Genomic DNA, 20,560 nt, shown 5'->3' on the forward strand with positions numbered 1-20,560 from the left:
AGCCCTGTGCCCCCCGAGCCCGTGACGCCTCGCCGGGCCCTGCGCCCCCGGGCCCGTGACGCCTCGCCGGGCCCTGCGCCCCCGGGCCCGTGACGCCCCGCCGAGCCCTGCGCCCCCGGGCCCGTGACGCCTCGCCGAGCCCTGTGCCCCCCGAGCCCGTGACGCCTCGCCGGGCCCTGCGCCCCCGGGCCCGTGACGCCCCGCCGGGCCCTGCGCCCCCGGGCCCGTGACGCCCCGCCGAGCCCTGCGCCCCCGGGCCCGTGACGCCCCGCCGAGCCCTGCGCCCCCGGGCCCGTGACGCCTCGCCGGGCCCTGCGCCCCCGGGCCCGTGACGCCACGCCGAGCCCTGCGCTCCGGGGCCCGTGACGCCTCGCCGAGCCCTGCGTCCCCGGGCCCGTGACGCCTCGCCGGGCCCTGCGCCCCCGGGCCCGTGACGCCTCGCCGAGCCCTGCGCCCCCGGGGCCCGTGACACACAGCCGAGCCCTGCGCCCCCGGGCCCGTGACACACAGCCGGGCCCTGCGCCCCCGGGCCCGTGACACACAGCCGAGCCCTGCGCCCCCGGGCCCGTGACACACAGCCGAGCCCTGCGCCCCCGGGCCCGTGACGCCTCGCCGAGCCCTGCGCCCCCGGGCCCGTGACACACAGCCGGGCCCTGCGCCCCCGGGCCCGTGACGCCTCGCCGAGCCCTGCGCCCCCGGGCCCGTGACACACAGCCGAGCCCTGCGCCCCCGGGCCCGTGACACACAGCCGAGCCCTGCGCCCCCGGGCCCGTGACGCCTCGCCGAGCCCTGCGCCCCCGGGGCCCGTGACACACAGCCGAGCCCTGCGCCCCCGGGCCCGTGACGCCTCGCCGAGCCCTGCGCCCCCGGGCCCGTGATGCCTCGCCGAGCCCTGCGCCCCCGGGCCCGTGATGCCTCGCCGAGCCCTGCGCCCCCGGGCCCGTGACGCCCCGCCGAGCCCTGCGCCCCCGGGCCCGTGATGCCTCGCCGAGCCCTGCGCCCCCGGGCCCGTGATGCCCCGCCGAGCCCTGCGCCCCCGGGCCTGTGACGCCTCGCCGAGCCCTGCGCCCCCGGGCCCGTGACGCCCCGCCGAGCCCTGCGCCCCCGGGCCCGTGACGCCCCGCCGAGCCCTGCGCCCCCGGGCCCGTGACGTCTCGCCGAGCCCTGCGCCCCCGGGGCCCGTGACGCCCCGCCGAGCCCTGCGCCCCCGGGCCTGTGACGCCTCGCCGAGCCCTGCGCCCCCGGGCCCGTGACACACAGCCGGGCCCTGTGCCCCCGGGCCCGTGACGCCCCGCCGAGCCCTGCGCCCCCGGGCCTGTGACGCCTCGCCGAGCCCTGCGCCCCCGGGCCCGTGACACACAGCCGAGCCCTGCGCCCCCGGGCCCGTGACGCCTCGCCGAGCCCTGCGCCCCCGGGCCCGTGACACACAGCCGAGCCCTGCGCCCCCGGGCCCGTGACGCCTCGCCGAGCCCTGCGCCCCCGGGCCTGTGACGCCTCGCCGAGCCCTGCGCCCCCGGGCCCGTGACACACAGCCGAGCCCTGCGCCCCCGGGCCCGTGACGCCCCGCCGAGCCCTGCGCCCCCGGGCCCGTGACGCCTCGCCGGGCCCTGCGCCCCCGGGCCCGTGACACACAGCCGGGCCCTGTGCCCCCGGGCCCGTGACGCCCCGCCGAGCCCTGCGCCCCCGGGCCCGTGACGCCTCGCCGAGCCCTGCGCCCCCGGGCCCGTGACGCCTCGCCGAGCCCTGCGGCCCCGGGCCCGTGACGCCTCGCCGAGCCCTGCGGCCCCGGGCCCGTGACGCCTCGCCGAGCCCTGCGCCCCCGGGCCCGTGACACACAGCCGAGCCCTGCGCCCCCGGGCCCGTGACGCCTCGCCGAGCCCTGCGCCCTCGGGCCCGTGACGCCCCCGCCGAGCCCTGCGCCCCCGGGCCCGTGACACACAGCCGAGCCCTGCGCCCCCGGGCCCGTGACACACAGCCGGGCCCTGTGCCCCCGGGCCCGTGACACACAGCCGAGCCCTGCGCCCCCGGGCGCGTGACGCCTCGCCGAGCCCTGCGCCCCCGGGCCCGTGACACACAGCCGGGCCCTGCGCACCCGGGCCCGTGACACACAGCCGGGCCCTGCGCACCCGGGCCCGTGACGCCTCGCCGAGCCCTGCGCCCCCGGGCCCGTGACGCCTCGCCGAGCCCTGCGCCCCCGGGCCCGTGACGCCTCGCCGAGCCCTGCGCCCCCGGGTCTGTAACGCCGCGCCGGGCCCTGCGCCCCCGGGTCTGTAACGCCGCGCTGGGCCCTGCGCCCCCGGGTCTGTAACGCCGCGCTGGGCCCTGCGCCCCCGGGTCTGTAACGCCGCGCTGGGCCCTGCGCCCCCGGGTCTGTAACGCCGCGCCGGGCCCTGCGCCCCCGGGTCTGTAACGCCGCGCTGGGCCCTGCGCCCCCGGGTCTGTAACGCCGCGCCGGGCCCTGCGCCCCCGGGTCTGTAACGCCGCGCCGAGCCCTGCGCCCCCGGGTCTGTAACGCCGCGCTGGGCCCTGCGCCCCCGGGTCTGTAACGCCGCGCTGGGCCCTGCGCCCCCGGGTCTGTAACGCCGCGCCGGGCCCTGCGTCCCCAGGGCCCGTGACGCCCCGCCGAGCCCTGCGCCCCCGGGCCCGTGACGCCTCGCCGGGCCCTGCGCCCCCGGACCCGTGACACACAGCCGAGCCCTGCGCCCCCGGGCCCGTGACGCCCCGCCGAGCCCTGCGCCCCCGGGCCCGTGACGCCTCGCCGAGCCCTGTGCCCCCGGGCCCGTGACGCCTCGCCGGGCCCTGCGCCCCCGGGCCCGTGACACACAGCCGGGCCCTGCGCCCCCGGGGCCCAGTGACGCCTCGCCGAGCCCTGTGCCCCCGGGGCCCGTGACTCCTCGCCGGGCCCTGTGCCCCCGGGCCCGTGACGCCTCGCCGGGCCCTGCGCCCCCGGGCCCGTGACACACAGCCGGGCCCTGCGCCCCCGGGGCCCGTGACGCCTCGCCGAGCCCTGTGCCCCCGGGGCCCGTGACGCCTCGCCGAGCCCTGTGCCCCCGGGGCCCGTGACGCCTCGCCGAGCCCTGCGCCCCCGGGGCCCGTGACGCCCCGCCGAGCCCTGCGCCCCCGGGGCCCGTGACGCCTCGCCGAGCCCTGCGCCCCCGGGTCTGTAACGCCGCGCCGGGCCCTGCGCCCCCGGGTCTGTAACGCCGCGCCGAGCCCTGCGCCCCCGGGTCTGTAACGCCGCGCTGGGCCCTGCGCCCCCGGGTCTGTAACGCCGCGCTGGGCCCTGCGCCCCCGGGTCTGTAACGCCGCGCTGGGCCCTGCGCCCCCGGGTCTGTAACGCCGCGCCGGGCCCTGCGTCCCCAGGGCCCGTGACGCCCCGCCGAGCCCTGCGCCCCCGGGCCCGTGACGCCTCGCCGGGCCCTGCGCCCCCGGACCCGTGACACACAGCCGAGCCCTGCGCCCCCGGGCCCGTGACGCCCCGCCGAGCCCTGCGCCCCCGGGCCCGTGACGCCTCGCCGAGCCCTGCGCCCCCGGGCCTGTGACGCCTCGCCGAGCCCTGCGCCCCCGGGCCCGTGACACACAGCCGAGCCCTGCGCCCCCGGGCCCGTGACGCCCCGCCGAGCCCTGCGCCCCCGGGCCCGTGACGCCTCGCCGGGCCCTGCGCCCCCGGGCCCGTGACACACAGCCGGGCCCTGTGCCCCCGGGCCCGTGACGCCCCGCCGAGCCCTGCGCCCCCGGGCCCGTGACGCCTCGCCGAGCCCTGCGCCCCCGGGCCCGTGACGCCTCGCCGAGCCCTGCGGCCCCGGGCCCGTGACGCCTCGCCGAGCCCTGCGGCCCCGGGCCCGTGACGCCTCGCCGAGCCCTGCGCCCCCGGGCCCGTGACACACAGCCGAGCCCTGCGCCCCCGGGCCCGTGACGCCTCGCCGAGCCCTGCGCCCTCGGGCCCGTGACGCCCCGCCGAGCCCTGCGCCCCCGGGCCCGTGACACACAGCCGAGCCCTGCGCCCCCGGGCCCGTGACACACAGCCGGGCCCTGTGCCCCCGGGCCCGTGACACACAGCCGAGCCCTGCGCCCCCGGGCGCGTGACGCCTCGCCGAGCCCTGCGCCCCCGGGCCCGTGACACACAGCCGGGCCCTGCGCACCCGGGCCCGTGACACACAGCCGGGCCCTGCGCACCCGGGCCCGTGACGCCTCGCCGAGCCCTGCGCCCCCGGGCCCGTGACGCCTCGCCGAGCCCTGCGCCCCCGGGCCCGTGACGCCTCGCCGAGCCCTGCGCCCCCGGGTCTGTAACGCCGCGCCGGGCCCTGCGCCCCCGGGTCTGTAACGCCGCGCTGGGCCCTGCGCCCCCGGGTCTGTAACGCCGCGCTGGGCCCTGCGCCCCCGGGTCTGTAACGCCGCGCTGGGCCCTGCGCCCCCGGGTCTGTAACGCCGCGCCGGGCCCTGCGCCCCCGGGTCTGTAACGCCGCGCTGGGCCCTGCGCCCCCGGGTCTGTAACGCCGCGCCGGGCCCTGCGCCCCCGGGTCTGTAACGCCGCGCCGAGCCCTGCGCCCCCGGGTCTGTAACGCCGCGCTGGGCCCTGCGCCCCCGGGTCTGTAACGCCGCGCTGGGCCCTGCGCCCCCGGGTCTGTAACGCCGCGCCGGGCCCTGCGTCCCCAGGGCCCGTGACGCCCCGCCGAGCCCTGCGCCCCCGGGCCCGTGACGCCTCGCCGGGCCCTGCGCCCCCGGACCCGTGACACACAGCCGAGCCCTGCGCCCCCGGGCCCGTGACGCCCCGCCGAGCCCTGCGCCCCCGGGCCCGTGACGCCTCGCCGAGCCCTGTGCCCCCGGGCCCGTGACGCCTCGCCGGGCCCTGCGCCCCCGGGCCCGTGACACACAGCCGGGCCCTGCGCCCCCGGGGCCCAGTGACGCCTCGCCGAGCCCTGTGCCCCCGGGGCCCGTGACTCCTCGCCGGGCCCTGTGCCCCCGGGCCCGTGACGCCTCGCCGGGCCCTGCGCCCCTGCGCCCCCGGGCCTGTGACGTCCCGGCGAGCCCTGTGCCCCCGGGCCCGTGACGCCTCGCCGAGCCCTGTGCCCCCGGGCCCGTGACGCCTCGCCGGGCCCTGCGCCCCCGGGCCTGTGACGCCCCGGCGAGCCCTGTGCCCCCGGGCCCGTGACGCCTCGCCGAGCCCTGTGCCCCCGGGCCCGTGACGCCTCGCCGGGCCCTGTGCCCCCGGGCCCGTGACGCCTCGCCGAGCCCTGTGCCCCCGGGCCCGTGACGCCTCGCCGAGCCCTGTGCCCCCGGGCCCGTGACGCCTCGCCGGGCCCTGCGCCCCCGGGCCCGTGACGCCTCGCCGAGCCCTGCGCCCCCGGGCCTGTGACGCCTCGCCGGGCCCTGCGCCCCCGGGCCCGTGACGCCTCGCCGAGCCCTGTGCCCCCCGGGCCCGTGACGCCTCGCCGAGCCCTGTGCCCCCCGAGCCCGTGACGCCTCGCCGGGCCCTGCGCCCCCGGGCCCGTGACGCCTCGCCGGGCCCTGCGCCCCCGGGCCCGTGACGCCTCGCCGAGCCCTGCGCCCCCGGGCCCGTGACGCCTCGCCGAGCCCTGCGCCCCCGGGCCCGTGACGCCTCGCCGGGTCCTGCGCCCCCCGAGCCCGTGACGCCTCGCCGGGCCCTGCGCCCCCGGGCCCGTGACGCCTCGCCGGGCCCTGCGCCCCCGGGCCCGTGACGCCCCGCCGAGCCCTGCGCCCCCGGACCCGTGACGCCCCGCCGAGCCCTGCGCCCCCGGGCCCGTGACGCCTCGCCGGGCCCTGCGCCCCCGGGCCTGTGACGCCCCGCCGGGCCCTGCGTCCCCGGGGCCTGTGACGCCCCGCCGAGCCCTGCGCCCCCGGGCCCGTGACGCCACGCCGGGCCCTGCGCCCCCGGGCCTGTGACGCCTCGCCGAGCCCTGTGCCCCCGGGGCCCGTGACGCCTCGCCGAGCCCTGCGCCCCCGGGGCCCGTGACGCCCCGCCGAGCCCTGCGCCCCCGGGGCCCGTGACGCCTCGCCGAGCCCTGCGCCCCCGGGCCCGTGACGCCTCGCCGAGCCCTGCGCCCCCGGGGCCCGTGACGCCCCGCCGAGCCCTGCGCCCCCGGGGCCCGTGACGCCTCGCCGAGCCCTGCGCCCCCGGGGCCCGTGACGCCCCGCCGAGCCCTGCGTCCCCGGTCCCGTGACGCCTCGCCGAGCCCTGTGCCCCCGGGGCCCGTGACGCCTCGCCGAGCCCTGCGCCCCCGGGGCCCATGACGCCTCGCCGAGCCATGCGCCCCCGTGACGCCGCGCCGGGCCCTGCGCCCCCGGGCCCGTGACGCCTCGCCGAGCCATGCGCCCCCGGGCCCGTGACGCCCCGCCGAGCCCTGCGCCCCCGGGCCCGTGACGCCGCGCCGGGCCCTGCGCCCCCGGGCCCGTGACGCCTCGCCGAGCCATGCGCCCCCGGGCCCGTGACGCCCCGCCGAGCCCTGCGCCCCCGGGCCCGTGACGCCTCGCCGGGCCCTGCGCCCCCGGGCCCGTGACGCCCCGCCGAGCCCTGCGCCCCCGGGCCCGTGACGCCCCGCCGAGCCCTGTGCCCCCGGGCCCGTGACGCCTCGCCGAGCCCTGTGCCCCCGGGCCCGTGACGCCTCGCCGGGCCCTGCGCCCCCGGGCCCGTGACGCCTCGCCGGGCCCTGCGCCCCCGGGCCCGTGACGCCTCGCCGAGCCATGCGCCCCCGGGCCCGTGACGCCCCGCCGAGCCCTGCGCCCCCGGGCCCGTGACGCCCCGCCGAGCCCTGCGCCCCCGGGCCCGTGACGCCTCGCCGAGCCCTGTGCCCCCGGGCCCGTGACGCCTCGCCGGGCCCTGCGCCCCCGGGCCCGTGACGCCTCGCCGGGCCCTGCGCCCCCGGGCCCGTGACGCCTCGCCGAGCCATGCGCCCCCGGGCCCGTGACGCCCCGCCGAGCCCTGCGCCCCCGGGCCCGTGACGCCTCGCCGAGCCCTGCGTCCCCGGGGCCCGTGACGCCCCGCCGAGCCCTGCGCCCCGGGGCCCGTGACGCCTCGCCGAGCCCTGTGCCCCCGGGGCCCGTGACGCCTCGCCGAGCCATGCGCCCCCGGGCCCGTGACGCCCCGCCGAGCCCTGCGCCCCCGGGCCCGTGACGCCTCGCCGGGCCCTGCGCCCCCGGGCCTGTGACGCCCCGCCGAGCCATGCGCCCCCGGGCCCGTGACGCCTCGCCGAGCCCTGTGCCCCCGGGCCCGTGACGCCCCGCCGAGCCCTGCGCCCCCGGGCCCGTGACGCCTCGCCGAGCCCTGCGTCCCCGGGCCCGTGACACACAGCCGAGCCCTGCGCCCCCGGGCCCGTGACGCCTCGCCGAGCCCTGCGTCCCCGGGCCCGTGACGCCTCGCCGAGCCCTGCGCCCCCGGGCCTGTGACGTCCCGGCGAGCCCTGTGCCCCCGGGCCCGTGACGCCTCGCCGAGCCCTGTGCCCCCGGGCCCGTGACGCCTCGCCGGGCCCTGCGCCCCCGGGCCTGTGACGCCCCGGCGAGCCCTGTGCCCCCGGGCCCGTGACGCCTCGCCGAGCCCTGTGCCCCCGGGCCCGTGACGCCTCGCCGGGCCCTGTGCCCCCGGGCCCGTGACGCCTCGCCGAGCCCTGTGCCCCCGGGCCCGTGACGCCTCGCCGAGCCCTGTGCCCCCGGGCCCGTGACGCCTCGCCGGGCCCTGCGCCCCCGGGCCCGTGACGCCTCGCCGAGCCCTGCGCCCCCGGGCCTGTGACGCCTCGCCGGGCCCTGCGCCCCCGGGCCCGTGACGCCTCGCCGAGCCCTGTGCCCCCCGGGCCCGTGACGCCCTCGCCGAGCCCTGTGCCCCCCGAGCCCGTGACGCCTCGCCGGGCCCTGCGCCCCCGGGCCCGTGACGCCTCGCCGGGCCCTGCGCCCCCGGGCCCGTGACGCCTCGCCGAGCCCTGCGCCCCCGGGCCCGTGACGCCTCGCCGAGCCCTGCGCCCCCGGGCCCGTGACGCCTCGCCGGGTCCTGCGCCCCCCGAGCCCGTGACGCCTCGCCGGGCCCTGCGCCCCCGGGCCCGTGACGCCTCGCCGGGCCCTGCGCCCCCGGGCCCGTGACGCCCCGCCGAGCCCTGCGCCCCCGGACCCGTGACGCCCCGCCGAGCCCTGCGCCCCCGGGCCCGTGACGCCTCGCCGGGCCCTGCGCCCCCGGGCCTGTGACGCCCCGCCGGGCCCTGCGTCCCCGGGGCCTGTGACGCCCCGCCGAGCCCTGCGCCCCCGGGCCCGTGACGCCACGCCGGGCCCTGCGCCCCCGGGCCTGTGACGCCCCGCCGGGCCCTGCGTCCCCGGGGCCTGTGACGCCCCGCCGAGCCCTGCGCCCCCGGGGCCTGTGACGCCCCGCCGAGCCCTGCGCCCCCGGGCCTGTGACGCCCCGCCGGGCCCTGCGTCCCCGGGGCCTGTGACGCCCCGCCGAGCCCTGCGCCCCCGGGCCCGTGACGCCTCGCCGGGCCCTGCGCCCCCGGGCCCGTGACGCCTCGCCGGGCCCTGCGCCCCCGGGCCCGTGACGCCTCGCCGAGCCCTGCGCTCCGGGGCCCGTGACGCCTCGCCGAGCCCTGCGCCCCCGGGCCCGTGACGCCACGCCGAGCCCTGCGCCCCCGGGCCCGTGACGCCCCGCCGGGCCCTGCGCTCCGGGGCCCGTGACGCCTCGCCGAGCCCTGCGCCCCCGGGCCCGTGACGCCCCGCCGAGCCCTGCGCCCCCGGGCCCGTGACGCCCCGCCGAGCCCTGCGCCCCCGGGTCTGTGACGCCACGCCGAGCCCTGCGCCCCCGGGCCCGTGACGCCCCGCCGGGCCCTGCGTCCCCGGGGCCTGTGACGCCCCGCCGAGCCCTGCGCCCCCGGGCCCGTGACGCCCCGCCGGGCCCTGCGTCCCCGGGGCCTGTGACGCCCCGCCGAGCCCTGCGCCCCCGGGCCCGTGACGCCCCGCCGGGCCCTGCGCTCCGGGGCCCGTGACGCCTCGCCGAGCCCTGCGCCCCCGGGCCCGTGACGCCTCGCCAAGCCCTGCGCCCCCGGGCCCGTGACGCCTCGCCGGGCCCTGCGTCCCCGGGTCTGTAACGCCTCGCCGGGCCCTGCGCCCCCGGGTCTGTAACGCCTCGCCGGGCCCTGCGCCCCCGGGTCTGTGACGCCTCGCCGGGCCCTGCGCCCCCGGGTCCGTGACGCCTCGCCGGGCCCTGCGCCCCCGGGCCCGTGACGCCTCGCCGAGCCCTGCGCCCCCGGGCCCTGCGTCCCCGGGCCCTGCGCCCCCGGGTCTGTAACGCCTCGCCGGGCCCTGCGTCCCCGGGTCTGTAACGCCTCGCCGGGCCCTGCGCACCCGGGTCTGTAACGCCTCACCGGGCCCTGCGCCCCCGGGTCTGTAACGCCTCGCCGGGCCCTGCGCCCCCGGGCCCGTGACGCCTCGCCGGGCCCTGCGCCCCCGGGTCCGTGACGCCTCGCCGGGCCCTGCGCCCCCGGGCCCGTGACGCCTCGCCGAGCCCTGCGTCCCCGGGCCCTGCGTCCCCGGGCCCTGCGCCCCCGGGTCTGTAACGCCTCGCCGGGCCCTGCGCCCCCGGGCCCGTGACGCCTCGCCGAGCCCTGTGCCCCCCGGGCCCGTGACGCCTCGCCGAGCCCTGTGCCCCCCGGGCCCGTGACGCCTCGCCGAGCCCTGTGCCCCCCGAGCCCGTGACGCCTCGCCGGGCCCTGCGCCCCCGGGCCCGTGACGCCTCGCCGGGCCCTGCGCCCCCGGGCCCGTGACGCCTCGCCGAGCCCTGCGCCCCCGGGCCCGTGACGCCTCGCCGAGCCCTGCGCCCCCGGGCCCGTGACGCTTCGCCGGGTCCTGCGCCCCCCGAGCCCGTGACGCCTCGCCGGGCCCTGCGCCCCCGGGCCCGTGACGCCTCGCCGGGCCCTGCGCCCCCGGGCCCGTGACGCCCCGCCGAGCCCTGCGCCCCCGGGCCCGTGACGCCCCGCCGAGCCCTGCGCCCCCGGGCCCGTGACGCCTCGCCGGGCCCTGCGCCCCCGGGCCTGTGACGCCCCGCCGGGCCCTGCGTCCCCGGGGCCTGTGACGCCCCGCCGAGCCCTGCGCCCCCGGGCCCGTGACGCCACGCCGGGCCCTGCGCCCCCGGGCCTGTGACGCCCCGCCGGGCCCTGCGTCCCCGGGGCCTGTGACGCCCCGCCGAGCCCTGCGCCCCCGGGGCCTGTGACGCCCCGCCGAGCCCTGCGCCCCCGGGCCTGTGACGCCCCGCCGGGCCCTGCGTCCCCGGGGCCTGTGACGCCCCGCCGAGCCCTGCGCCCCCGGGCCCGTGACGCCTCGCCGGGCCCTGCGCCCCCGGGCCCGTGACGCCTCGCCGGGCCCTGCGCCCCCGGGCCCGTGACGCCTCGCCGAGCCCTGCGCTCCGGGGCCCGTGACGCCTCGCCGAGCCCTGCGCCCCCGGGCCCGTGACGCCACGCCGAGCCCTGCGCCCCCGGGCCCGTGACGCCCCGCCGGGCCCTGCGCTCCGGGGCCCGTGACGCCTCGCCGAGCCCTGCGCCCCCGGGCCCGTGACGCCCCGCCGAGCCCTGCGCCCCCGGGCCCGTGACGCCCCGCCGAGCCCTGCGCCCCCGGGTCTGTGACGCCACGCCGAGCCCTGCGCCCCCGGGCCCGTGACGCCCCGCCGGGCCCTGCGTCCCCGGGGCCTGTGACGCCCCGCCGAGCCCTGCGCCCCCGGGCCCGTGACGCCCCGCCGGGCCCTGCGTCCCCGGGGCCTGTGACGCCCCGCCGAGCCCTGCGCCCCCGGGCCCGTGACGCCCCGCCGGGCCCTGCGCTCCGGGGCCCGTGACGCCTCGCCGAGCCCTGCGCCCCCGGGCCCGTGACGCCTCGCCAAGCCCTGCGCCCCCGGGCCCGTGACGCCTCGCCGGGCCCTGCGTCCCCGGGTCTGTAACGCCTCGCCGGGCCCTGCGCCCCCGGGTCTGTAACGCCTCGCCGGGCCCTGCGCCCCCGGGTCTGTGACGCCTCGCCGGGCCCTGCGCCCCCGGGTCCGTGACGCCTCGCCGGGCCCTGCGCCCCCGGGCCCGTGACGCCTCGCCGAGCCCTGCGCCCCCCGGGCCCTGCGTCCCCGGGCCCTGCGCCCCCGGGTCTGTAACGCCTCGCCGGGCCCTGCGTCCCCGGGTCTGTAACGCCTCGCCGGGCCCTGCGCACCCGGGTCTGTAACGCCTCGCCGGGCCCCTGCGCCCCCGGGTCTGTAACGCCTCGCCGGGCCCTGCGCCCCCGGGTCCGTGACGCCTCGCCGGGCCCTGCGCCCCCGGGTCCGTGACGCCTCGCCGGGCCCTGCGCCCCCGGGCCCGTGACGCCTCGCCGAGCCCTGCGTCCCCGGGCCCTGCGTCCCCGGGCCCTGCGCCCCCGGGTCTGTAACGCCTCGCCGGGCCCTGCGCCCCCGGGCCCGTGACGCCTCGCCGGGCCCTGCGCCCCCGGGTCTGTAACGCCGCGCACTGGACTGGTTGCTTTGCCAGTAAATGTTTGACGAATCGTAGCTCGGCGTGCTCGTGAGAGGAAAAAAAAGTATAAAATTCCTGATGAAATATTGTTAAATTTGTGTCTCCGCAGATGAAAAGTTCTAGAAGCAAGAAGATGGCCGACTGTAACCCGTGGGGGGAAACTAAACTGCTGCCAGGCAGCTGTACCGATGAGTTTGGTCCCAAGAATGGGAAAGCTCTCAGGAACAAATACACCAACAGGAAATGCGGAACGCTGAGCTTCCAGCGAAGGGAGTTCACTTTCAGTGTGTGTGGCGACCCGGATAACATCCAGTACGTGTTCACGGCGGATCCGACTGACACCTTGCTCTGGGCTTTGAGTACTTCCTGTGACTTTGAGGAGAAGGTGAAAAGCGACAACACTATCCTTGCCTATGGGGAGGGCCCGCTGAAGGGTTTAGTCAACCTGGACATCCTCTGCTGCTACCTGCCGCAGTACTCCCACTTCCGCCTGCTGTTCCTTCGGAGCCAGAGTCGCGGCGAAGGGGGCGGGGGTGGCGAGCGAACTCTGCCTCCCGAGCCCCAGCGCAACAAGAGCCACGTTCTCTTCTACGTGGAGCCGAGCGGCCGGATGGCGGGCAACACGGCACAGCGGATCGTGCTGGCCGACCGGATAGCCCAGGGGCAGACCAAGCTGTGTGTCCTGGGCTTCGAGGGCGAGACCATCCGGGAGGCGCTGGCCAACGATGGCCGCTTCGACCCCAAGATCGAGGACGACACCCACAAGCTGCTGGAGAAGGTGGACCCGCCCCGGAAGATCCAGTTCAACAACGGGGTGGACGCGCTGCACGGCCGCAGCTTTCAGATCGAGATGAGCGGCCCCAGGAAGAAGGCCTGTGACGACGGCAGGAGCCCCAAGCCGAGGGCCAGTAAGTCGGCCGAGTTAGCAGGGCAGCCGGCCAGGAAGGACACGGACGGGAAGGGCTACGAGGCTGGCCGTAATCTGCTGCCCAAGTGGCACCTGGAGGTCCGGCGGGCCTCCCTGTCGAAATTCAAGCAGTCTGTTTCCAGGAACGCCGAGCTGGCCAAAGTGTCAGAGAGGCAGTATCTGAACCGGCTCCACCAAGAGGCCCTGTCGTCTGTGCCGGCCAGGGCTTTCCGCTGCATCTCCGACCGCCTGTCCAGCGTGGGCTGCATCGCCTGGAAGTCGCCGAGCGCTCAGGGCAGCGGCACCTGCTTCGTCCTGCGCGACCGCTACGTGCTCACCTGCTACCACGTGGTGGAGATGATCGCGGAGAGCGCTGTCGCCATTGGCAGCTGGCCCGCCCTCATCCGCGACCGCGCCGACGTCTTCTTTGGCTACGAGGAGGAGGCCCAGCGAGGTCCGCCGCTGAGGCTGGTGGCCTGGCTGGAGATTTACGACCAAGTGCTCGACTATGCCATCCTGGAGCTGGAGACTGCCCCCGGAGCCTCGGGGCTGTTGGAGTGCTGCGCCAACCTGCCGAGAACGGGGAGCCTATATATCGCCGGCCACCCTGAAGGCGACAAGAAGAAAATCTGCGCTTGCTCTGTGGTGGCTGGCGACGAGAACGCAGCTGGCAATGCCGTGCAACCTCTGGAAAGCTTACGATCCGCGATCGCCAGGGAAGACACTGAAGATTGTACGCACGACACGGTCTTGATCGCGAGTCAAGCTTTCAATAGACTGAAACACTCCAATGCGATCACGTACAAAACCGAATTTCACTACGGTGCTGCGGGATCTCCGATATTCGACGCGGAGGGATCCCTCGTTGCGTTGCACTGTGGCGGCGAGACCTACAAGAAAAATAAAGACCCGGAGAAGTTCTACGTTGAACTCGGAAGACCCATCTCGCTCATCCTCCACGACATCATCAGCAAGAACGACGGCGATACGACGGAAAAGACGAAACAAATCATTGTTGCGCTGCAAAACTCTCTGAAGTGAGACACCCCCCGGCCGGAGAACGGATTGGGGAGAAGGCGCGGAGCAAAGGACAGGAAAAGTGGGGCGGAGCTGTCTCCTGGGTGAAAATGTTAATGTCCGATGAATGGAAAAAGGTACAGCTGAATCTGCTTTAGGAAAGGCCCCCACCTGAAAAACTAACCCATTGGTCCCGTAGTTTGCTCGAATGCAGAGATTTGACCAGCAGCCACTAGCTTGCATGTGTTTTATAGGGGTGCTGTTAACTGGCCACGGGAGAAATACTCAGCGACTTATTCAGCCAGGTCACACCGTACATTTACCCGAGCGACTGGAATCATTACGGGGTTCTGTGTTGGGGGAAATGTATTAAAGGGTGATTTTTTTTTTTTTAATGTGAGGCTTTGCTCCCAATTGTGGGAGCCCAAGTATTAGGCAGGAGTTGGGGAAACAGTCAACAGAGGGCCTTGTTGAGGAGGATGTCTTTGACTTAGTCCAACAGCATCTGACTTATTTACCCAAAGCCAACGTGGTGTAAATCTGTAATCCTTGTTTCCGTAACATCACCCACCCTCCACCACGTAGCCATTCGTGAGAGCCCGGTGGGTAGGTGTGTTTGAGGTTACCGGTGATCGCGATCACGGCCAAAGCCCCCTTCCTCTCCTTGGCCCGTTTTCTGACTGGCGGTTGGGAACGAGAGTTCTGGCTGAATTTACTTCCGCCCCAGCTCGGGGGCTTGGGCTGATTCTTGGGCCTAAGGCTCCAACTTGGGTCAGAGACCCGAGGGGTTCAAGCTGCAACCTTTGACCCATGTGACATGTTGAGCCGTCACTTCCTGGAGAGCTCCGACCTTTAACCCATGTGACATGTTGAGCTATCACTTCCTGGAGAACTCTGACCGTTGGCCCATGTGACATGTTGAGCCGTCCACTCCGATTTCAAAAAATTTGCCCAATGTACAAAATGAATGATTTCCAAATGTAATGGTGTATGGTGGACTGGACACGGGAGTTTGTTTGGGTCGCTAAGTGATTGCTGCATTTCCAGATTTTAGGTCAAGTCTGGTTTCTTGATATATTCCACTGTGTCCAATTTCAAAAGCCCAAACTTGACTGGTTTGTGTGTCATTTCAAAACACATTCTCCCCATGTCAGCGTGCGTCTCACCCCCACAGCCCAAAGATGTGCAGGGTAGGTGAATTGGCCACTATAAATCGCCCCTTAATTGGGGGGGAAAAAATAATTGGGAACTCTAAAAAAAATTTTAAAGGGGGGAAAAAACCCCCTCTTCATTGGGGTCAAATTGAAACAAGATTTTGTATCGTCTCCAGCCAACGACAGCCGGTTGGAAACATGACTTGCTTTCCCAGGAGTTCTCCCACCTAGCCCTAATCTCCAGGGAAAATGAGTCCTGCTGGGGTGGATTGGCATATACGGAGACAACTTGGCCAGCCATTCAGCAAATACCGAAGACAAATGACCGATTAGACGGATGGATTTGCGTGCACTTCAGTTAATATCCCTTTGGAGGGTTCTTATTTTTGTAAACCTGAGTTGTGACATAGCTCTGAGAATGGTCGCAGGGCCTTAACCTCCCTCTGCTTCCGCAAGCCCCTTTGATCACGTCTTAATTGTGCTGTACCCGCTGCAGTGAAATATCTCCAGTTGGGTTTGTGTCGAAGGAGGATTGAAACATGGAAAAGGTGCCGCATTCCAATTCCATTATATCTCAACCGTATTTTACTTTTCTCTTGTGCATTTGTTCCATGTCTTGCCAAACTCCAATGGGGGCGCTTCCACTCTTATCATTTACTCGTCAATACGAGAGGAAGACTTTCCATTTGCGTGCGAGAGTGTAAACATTCATTCTATGATTTACCGACAGGTTATAGAAGAAGCTACCCGCACCATTTTTTGTTAATTTGAACTCTGTCATAGCTGCTCTCTCATCCCCTGCTGTGATTTTTTTTTTAAACCATCAACTATAGATGTGTCAACTCTGAGCATGTGCAGGCGGTCAGACGGTTTAAAAAAAATTTAGAGTACCCAATTCATTTTTTCCAATTGAGGGGCAATTTAGTGTGGCCAATCCACCTACCCTGCGCATCTTCGGGTTGTGGGGGCAAAACCCACGCAAACACGGGGAGAATGTGCAAACTCCACACGGACAGTGACCCAGAGCCGAGATCGAGCCTGGGACCTCGGCGCCGTGAGGCCGCAGTGCTACCACTGTGCCGCCCTGGCGGTCAGACTCTTGGCTTATTCTGCCCTGCACCACATGGGTTTGTATGCTTATCCATTACCTGTTGATTTTTGGTTTGGTTTGAGTGCTCCATCAAGGTCACAAAGAATGTTGCTGCTTCCTGCACATCAAAATGTACTACAATTAGCAAGCACTTGACACAATATTAACGCAGGGGATTGGAATATTGGCTAAAGTAGTAAACAAATAGGGGCAGCACGGTGGTGCAGTGGGTTAATGCTGCCTCACGGTGCCGAGGTCCCAGGTTCGATCCCGGCTCTGGGTCACTGTCCGTGTGGAGTTTGCACTTTATCCCCGTGTTTGGGTGGGTCTCGCCCCCACAACCCAAAGATGTGCCGGGTAGGTGGATTGGCCACGCTAAATTGCCCCTTAATTGGAAAAAATGAATTGGGTACTCTAAATTTATAAAAAAGAAAAAAAAAGATAGTAAACAACTATAACTCCTGGCCAATTTTCCTGTGTGGATGTTATCCACGTGTATTCCTTTGTGACTGCCGGTCGTCTGGGTATCTGACTGAGCATCACGGTGAGCTCCAACCCCGCCCTCGCGTGGCTTCGACACGCGCACCTTCTCGGTGTGTGGCAGGGGGGAGGAAGGCGGGGCGGGTTGTTGAATATTGGCCGCCGAATGTAAATCTGATTGGTTTCAAATTTATTTTTCCTTCCCTAGCCTAGGGGCACCGTGACCCATTACAATACTTCTTCCCGTTGCAGCGGTAACTCCACCACCCCCCCCTCCCCTCCTGCCTTTTGGAACCTAGTCTCCGATTCAGAGAACAAAGTCTTTATTTTGTGGCCAGGTAGCTGTCATGGGGGTGTGGGGAGGGGGGGGGGGGGGGATAAATATTGCTGAATTATCTGAAATGTCATAAGTCCCATAGTTTCTTTGTGTAAAAGCAACAACCACCCCCCAACACACGCACAACGTCTGGTTCAAACGGTGATTGTTACATCTTTCTTTTGAGCTGGGATTTTTATTTTAGTGCTAGTATTTGAATTTGTTACAAGGATTCATGGATATTCCAGAACTGCTCTAAAATATGCACATGTTGGTCACAATAAAAGTATTTCCTGGTTAAATGTATTTGTGTCCTGTCTTTTGTGTCTGTGAAGCAAATAGTTAAATGTGGAACACATGTTATGGTAAAGGAACTTGCATTGATCTCCTCCATGTTTCTTTGGTCATGGACTTCATACAGGGAGCAGCGGGAGCACGGGCATTGGAAATAGGAGTGGGGTTGGGCCCTCTAGCCTGCCCTGCATTTTGTAAGATCATGGCTGATTAATTGAACACCATTTTGCTGCACTATCCCCATATTTAGATTTATTGTCACGTGTACGGAGGTGAAAATCATTGTCCAGGCAGATCGCTCCATACAAAACATAGAACATACGATAAATACATGAGGATACATAATGAAAATACATAAACATTGACAGCGGGCGAAGTCTACCGAATATCGGGTTACCATTGTAGAGAAAATGCGTAGAAAGATCAGTTCAGACCCCAAAGGATCATTTAGGAGTCTGGTAACAGCGGGGAAGAAGCTTTTCAAATCTGTTATTGCGTGTTCTTAGACTTTTGTATCTTCCGCCCGATGGAAAAAGCGAGTAAGCTGGGTGGGAGGAGTCTTTGATTATGCTGCCCGCTTTCCCAAGACAGAGGGAGGTGTAGACAGAGTCAATGGATGGGAGGCAGGTTCGTGTGATGGACTGGGCTGTGTTCACGCCTCAATAGTTTCTTACAGTCTCGTGCCGAGCAGTTGCCATACCAGGCTGTGATGCAGCCCGATAGGATGCTTTCTATGGCGCATCTGTAAAAATTGGTACGGCTCATTGTGGACATGCCAAATTTCCTGAGGACGTATATGCACTTGTACTTGCATCGTAGTGTCGACGTGGGTGGACCAGGACCAATTGGTGATGTTTGTACCTAGGAATTCGAAGCTGTCCATCTCGGCACCATTGATACAGACGGGCGTGGACGACACGTTGCTTCCTGAACTCGATGACTAGCTCCTTAGTTTGCTGACATTGAGGGCGAGGTTGTTGTCATTGCTCCATGTCCCCAAGTTCTCTATCTCCCTCTTGCTATGGAAATCTGTTGATTTCTGTCTCAAAAGTGCTCATTAAATGAGCCTCCACAGCCATCTGGGGTACTGAATGCCAAAGGATTTACCACTCCCAGTGAAGAAATTCCTTATTTCTGTTCTAAATGGCCTATCTCCCTGGTTCTAGAACCCTTGCAGCCAAGGAAAATATCCTTTCTACATCTACCTTTTGCATGTTTCAATCAAAACTGGCGAATGCAGGCCCATTGCCTCAACTCGATGGCAAACATATCCTTTCTTAGCTAAGAACCAGCAATGAGATGTACGATGCTTTAGGGGTAAACACTGATCAGGATGCTGGGAGAAGTCTTTTGTTTGGATGGTGCTGTCTAAGGCAGTGTTTTTCAAAGTGGGGGTCGCGACCTGCGTGTGGGTCGCGGATGATGTATAACGGGTCGCCAAAAATGATCCCCGGGATCGCCTGACCTTTTTCCCCATTTTCTCCCTGGGTGAATTCTGGTTATAGTGCAGTGTGTGGCCACATGAGGCTGAGCTAGAGACCGGTGCTGTGGACCTGCCTCCGTGGGTCACAATTCTAGTCACCGCCACCGATGCAGCCTCCAGCAGCTGATCCACCAGGTTAGTCAGCACCCACAACTGAAGAGTCTAAAAGAAAAATGTAAATGATCTTTAAATGTGGGCAGCACGATGGCGCAGTGGGTTCGCCCTGATGCCTCGCCGCCGAGGTCCAGGTTCGATCCCGGCTCTCTGTCACAGTCCGTGTGGAGTTTGCACGTTCTCCCCGTGTCTGCGTGGGTTTCGCCCCCACAACCCAAAAACGTGCTGGCTATGTGGATTGGCCATGCTAAATTGCCCCTTGGAAAAAATTAATTGGGTACTCAAAATCTGTAACTATTTCCTGCAGATACTCCTGCATAACGTTGGTTTCCAGCAGTGCTTCGCGCTCTTTTATTCTGGGCCTGCACCCCAATCCAAAAACAACTGACTGCCGACTGGAATATCTATCCACAAGTACCCCAGTCAGTAACTCCTAGCCAGAGTACTCCTTATCCAGGATCTAGCTCTAACAGATAATTCCTGTGGGGTTCTCACCTTCCAATTGATCCATTTTCACAAAGCTGATTTGTATTTGCCCCATTCTGACCCCGCTCTGTGGCTTTGGGAACTCCAACCACCCCAGTCAGGGGGGAACTACATCTGTTCAAGTGCAGATCATGGGAAGCACAGAGTCAATGATCACACAAAGAGACCAATTTCAGGGTTACTGTTCAGAATCGGATGCATGGTTAATGTCTGCCATTGTCCATTAATCTTGAATTTCTGTTACCATTAACGTTGTCAGTGTTGGTTCAATTTCTGCGACAGTTGATCTTGTTGATGTTAACCTTGTTAATAATCGGTTATTGGCACAAGTAGGCTTCAATGAAGTTACTGTGAAAAGCCCCTAGTCGCCACATTCCAGCGCCTGTTCGGGGAGGCTGGTACGGGAATTGAACCAGTGCTGCTGGCATTCTGCATTGCAAGCCAACTATTTAGCTCACTGTGCTAAACCAGCCCCTATTACTCTTACAGCCCCTGTTACTCTTAACCTTGTCAATCAGATCTATGTTTAAAGTTGTACTGTGTGTATAATGGGGTTGGTGTATATTTAAAATGGAGAGCCGCTCTCCGCTCACTTTCTGAGATCAGTCGCTCTCTCAGTGAGACTGATTTTGCGATCAATGGCTGATGAGGTGATTCCCTCCCCAAAATCCAGGTGTATTTCCAACAATTGTCTCATTTCCCCCTTAATACCTCGTGAGTTATTTAGATCTCCAATTAACAACAAAAATAGAAAATATATTTCCATTTACAATTTTTTTTCATTTAATACAAAAGTGCCAACAATGACCGTGTTTTAAAAAGTAACCGTGGAGAATTTATTGTCTAACGAATCGCTAACGTGGCGTGGGCCGTGAGAGGTGGCAATTTGCAAAAATGGGTGGCCAGAGAAAACGTTTGAAAAGGAGTCTTGTAACTGTGTTAGCGGTGGAGGGAGGGGATGTTTGTGGAGGGGTGCCAATCCAGCCGGGATTGTCCTGGATGGTGTTGGTCGGGCTTCTCGTGTGTTGTTGGAGCTGCCCTCATCTGGGCAAGTGGCGAGTGTTCCATCACACTCCTGCCTTTGTAGGTGGAGGACAGGCTTGGGGTTGGGGAAGTCAGGAGATGAGTTACTCTCCGCGGTGTTCCCAGCCTTTGAGCTGCTCTGGCAGCCACACTATTTATCAGGCTGGCTCCAATTCCTGCTCTCTATATTTGAGCCTCCAATGCAGAAATTGTGCACTTTACACCAAAACAATGGCAGCAAATGGAACAATGACTGACGTGTCTCCTTGGGGAAGGTATGCCCAGGAGGCGAGTGTGACAATGTGGTGGGACTGCAAGCCCCGCCCTCTCGCGCATGCGCTGGCCAATGGTGCCTTGCGCATGCGTGCTCTCCGGCCGACGGCGCCCATTTGACAGTTGGCGGCGCGAGCGTGGGCAGGGTAGCAAGAACGCCGTGAAATAAATAAACAAACAAACACCGACTTCCCTGTCATACAGAGGGACGAGAGAGTAAGGGAAGCAACATTTTTTTTTAAAATTACAAAGAAGTCTGGACGGGTGGGCGGGAGAGGTTAAAATAAATCGCACCCCCGTTTCGAATGGCCCAATCCAGAGAGGCGACCTCAGACTGCGGCGCCCCGCCCCTTTCCCCGGATGCGATTGGTCCTCCCGCCTTGACTGATGGCGTTGCTGACCAATCGTCCTTTGCATTGTGGGGGGTTCCTGGCAGGGGTGAGTTCGGTTCC

At 69.2% G+C, this 20,560-nt stretch overlaps 1 protein-coding gene across 1 annotated transcript; it reads left to right on the plus strand.

Moving 5' to 3' along the window:
- Positions 1-11,550: 11,550 nt before the first annotated feature.
- Positions 11,551-16,737, plus strand: LOC140390545 (serine protease FAM111A-like). Its single transcript, XM_072475719.1, has one exon. The coding sequence runs from the start codon at positions 11,581-11,583 to the stop codon at positions 13,417-13,419; it is 1,839 nt and encodes a 612-aa protein (XP_072331820.1). The 5' UTR covers positions 11,551-11,580; the 3' UTR covers positions 13,420-16,737.
- The last annotated feature ends 3,823 nt before the right edge of the window (positions 16,738-20,560 follow it).

Source organism: Scyliorhinus torazame, chromosome 14 (genome assembly GCF_047496885.1).
Source record: "Scyliorhinus torazame isolate Kashiwa2021f chromosome 14, sScyTor2.1, whole genome shotgun sequence".
Taxonomy (NCBI): Eukaryota; Metazoa; Chordata; class Chondrichthyes; order Carcharhiniformes; family Scyliorhinidae; genus Scyliorhinus; species Scyliorhinus torazame.

Excerpts from the sequence above, each read along its gene's own strand:
- LOC140390545 (XM_072475719.1), top strand. The coding sequence starts at position 11,581 with ATGAAAAGTTCTAGAAGCAAGAAGATGGCCGACTGTAACCCGTGGGGG.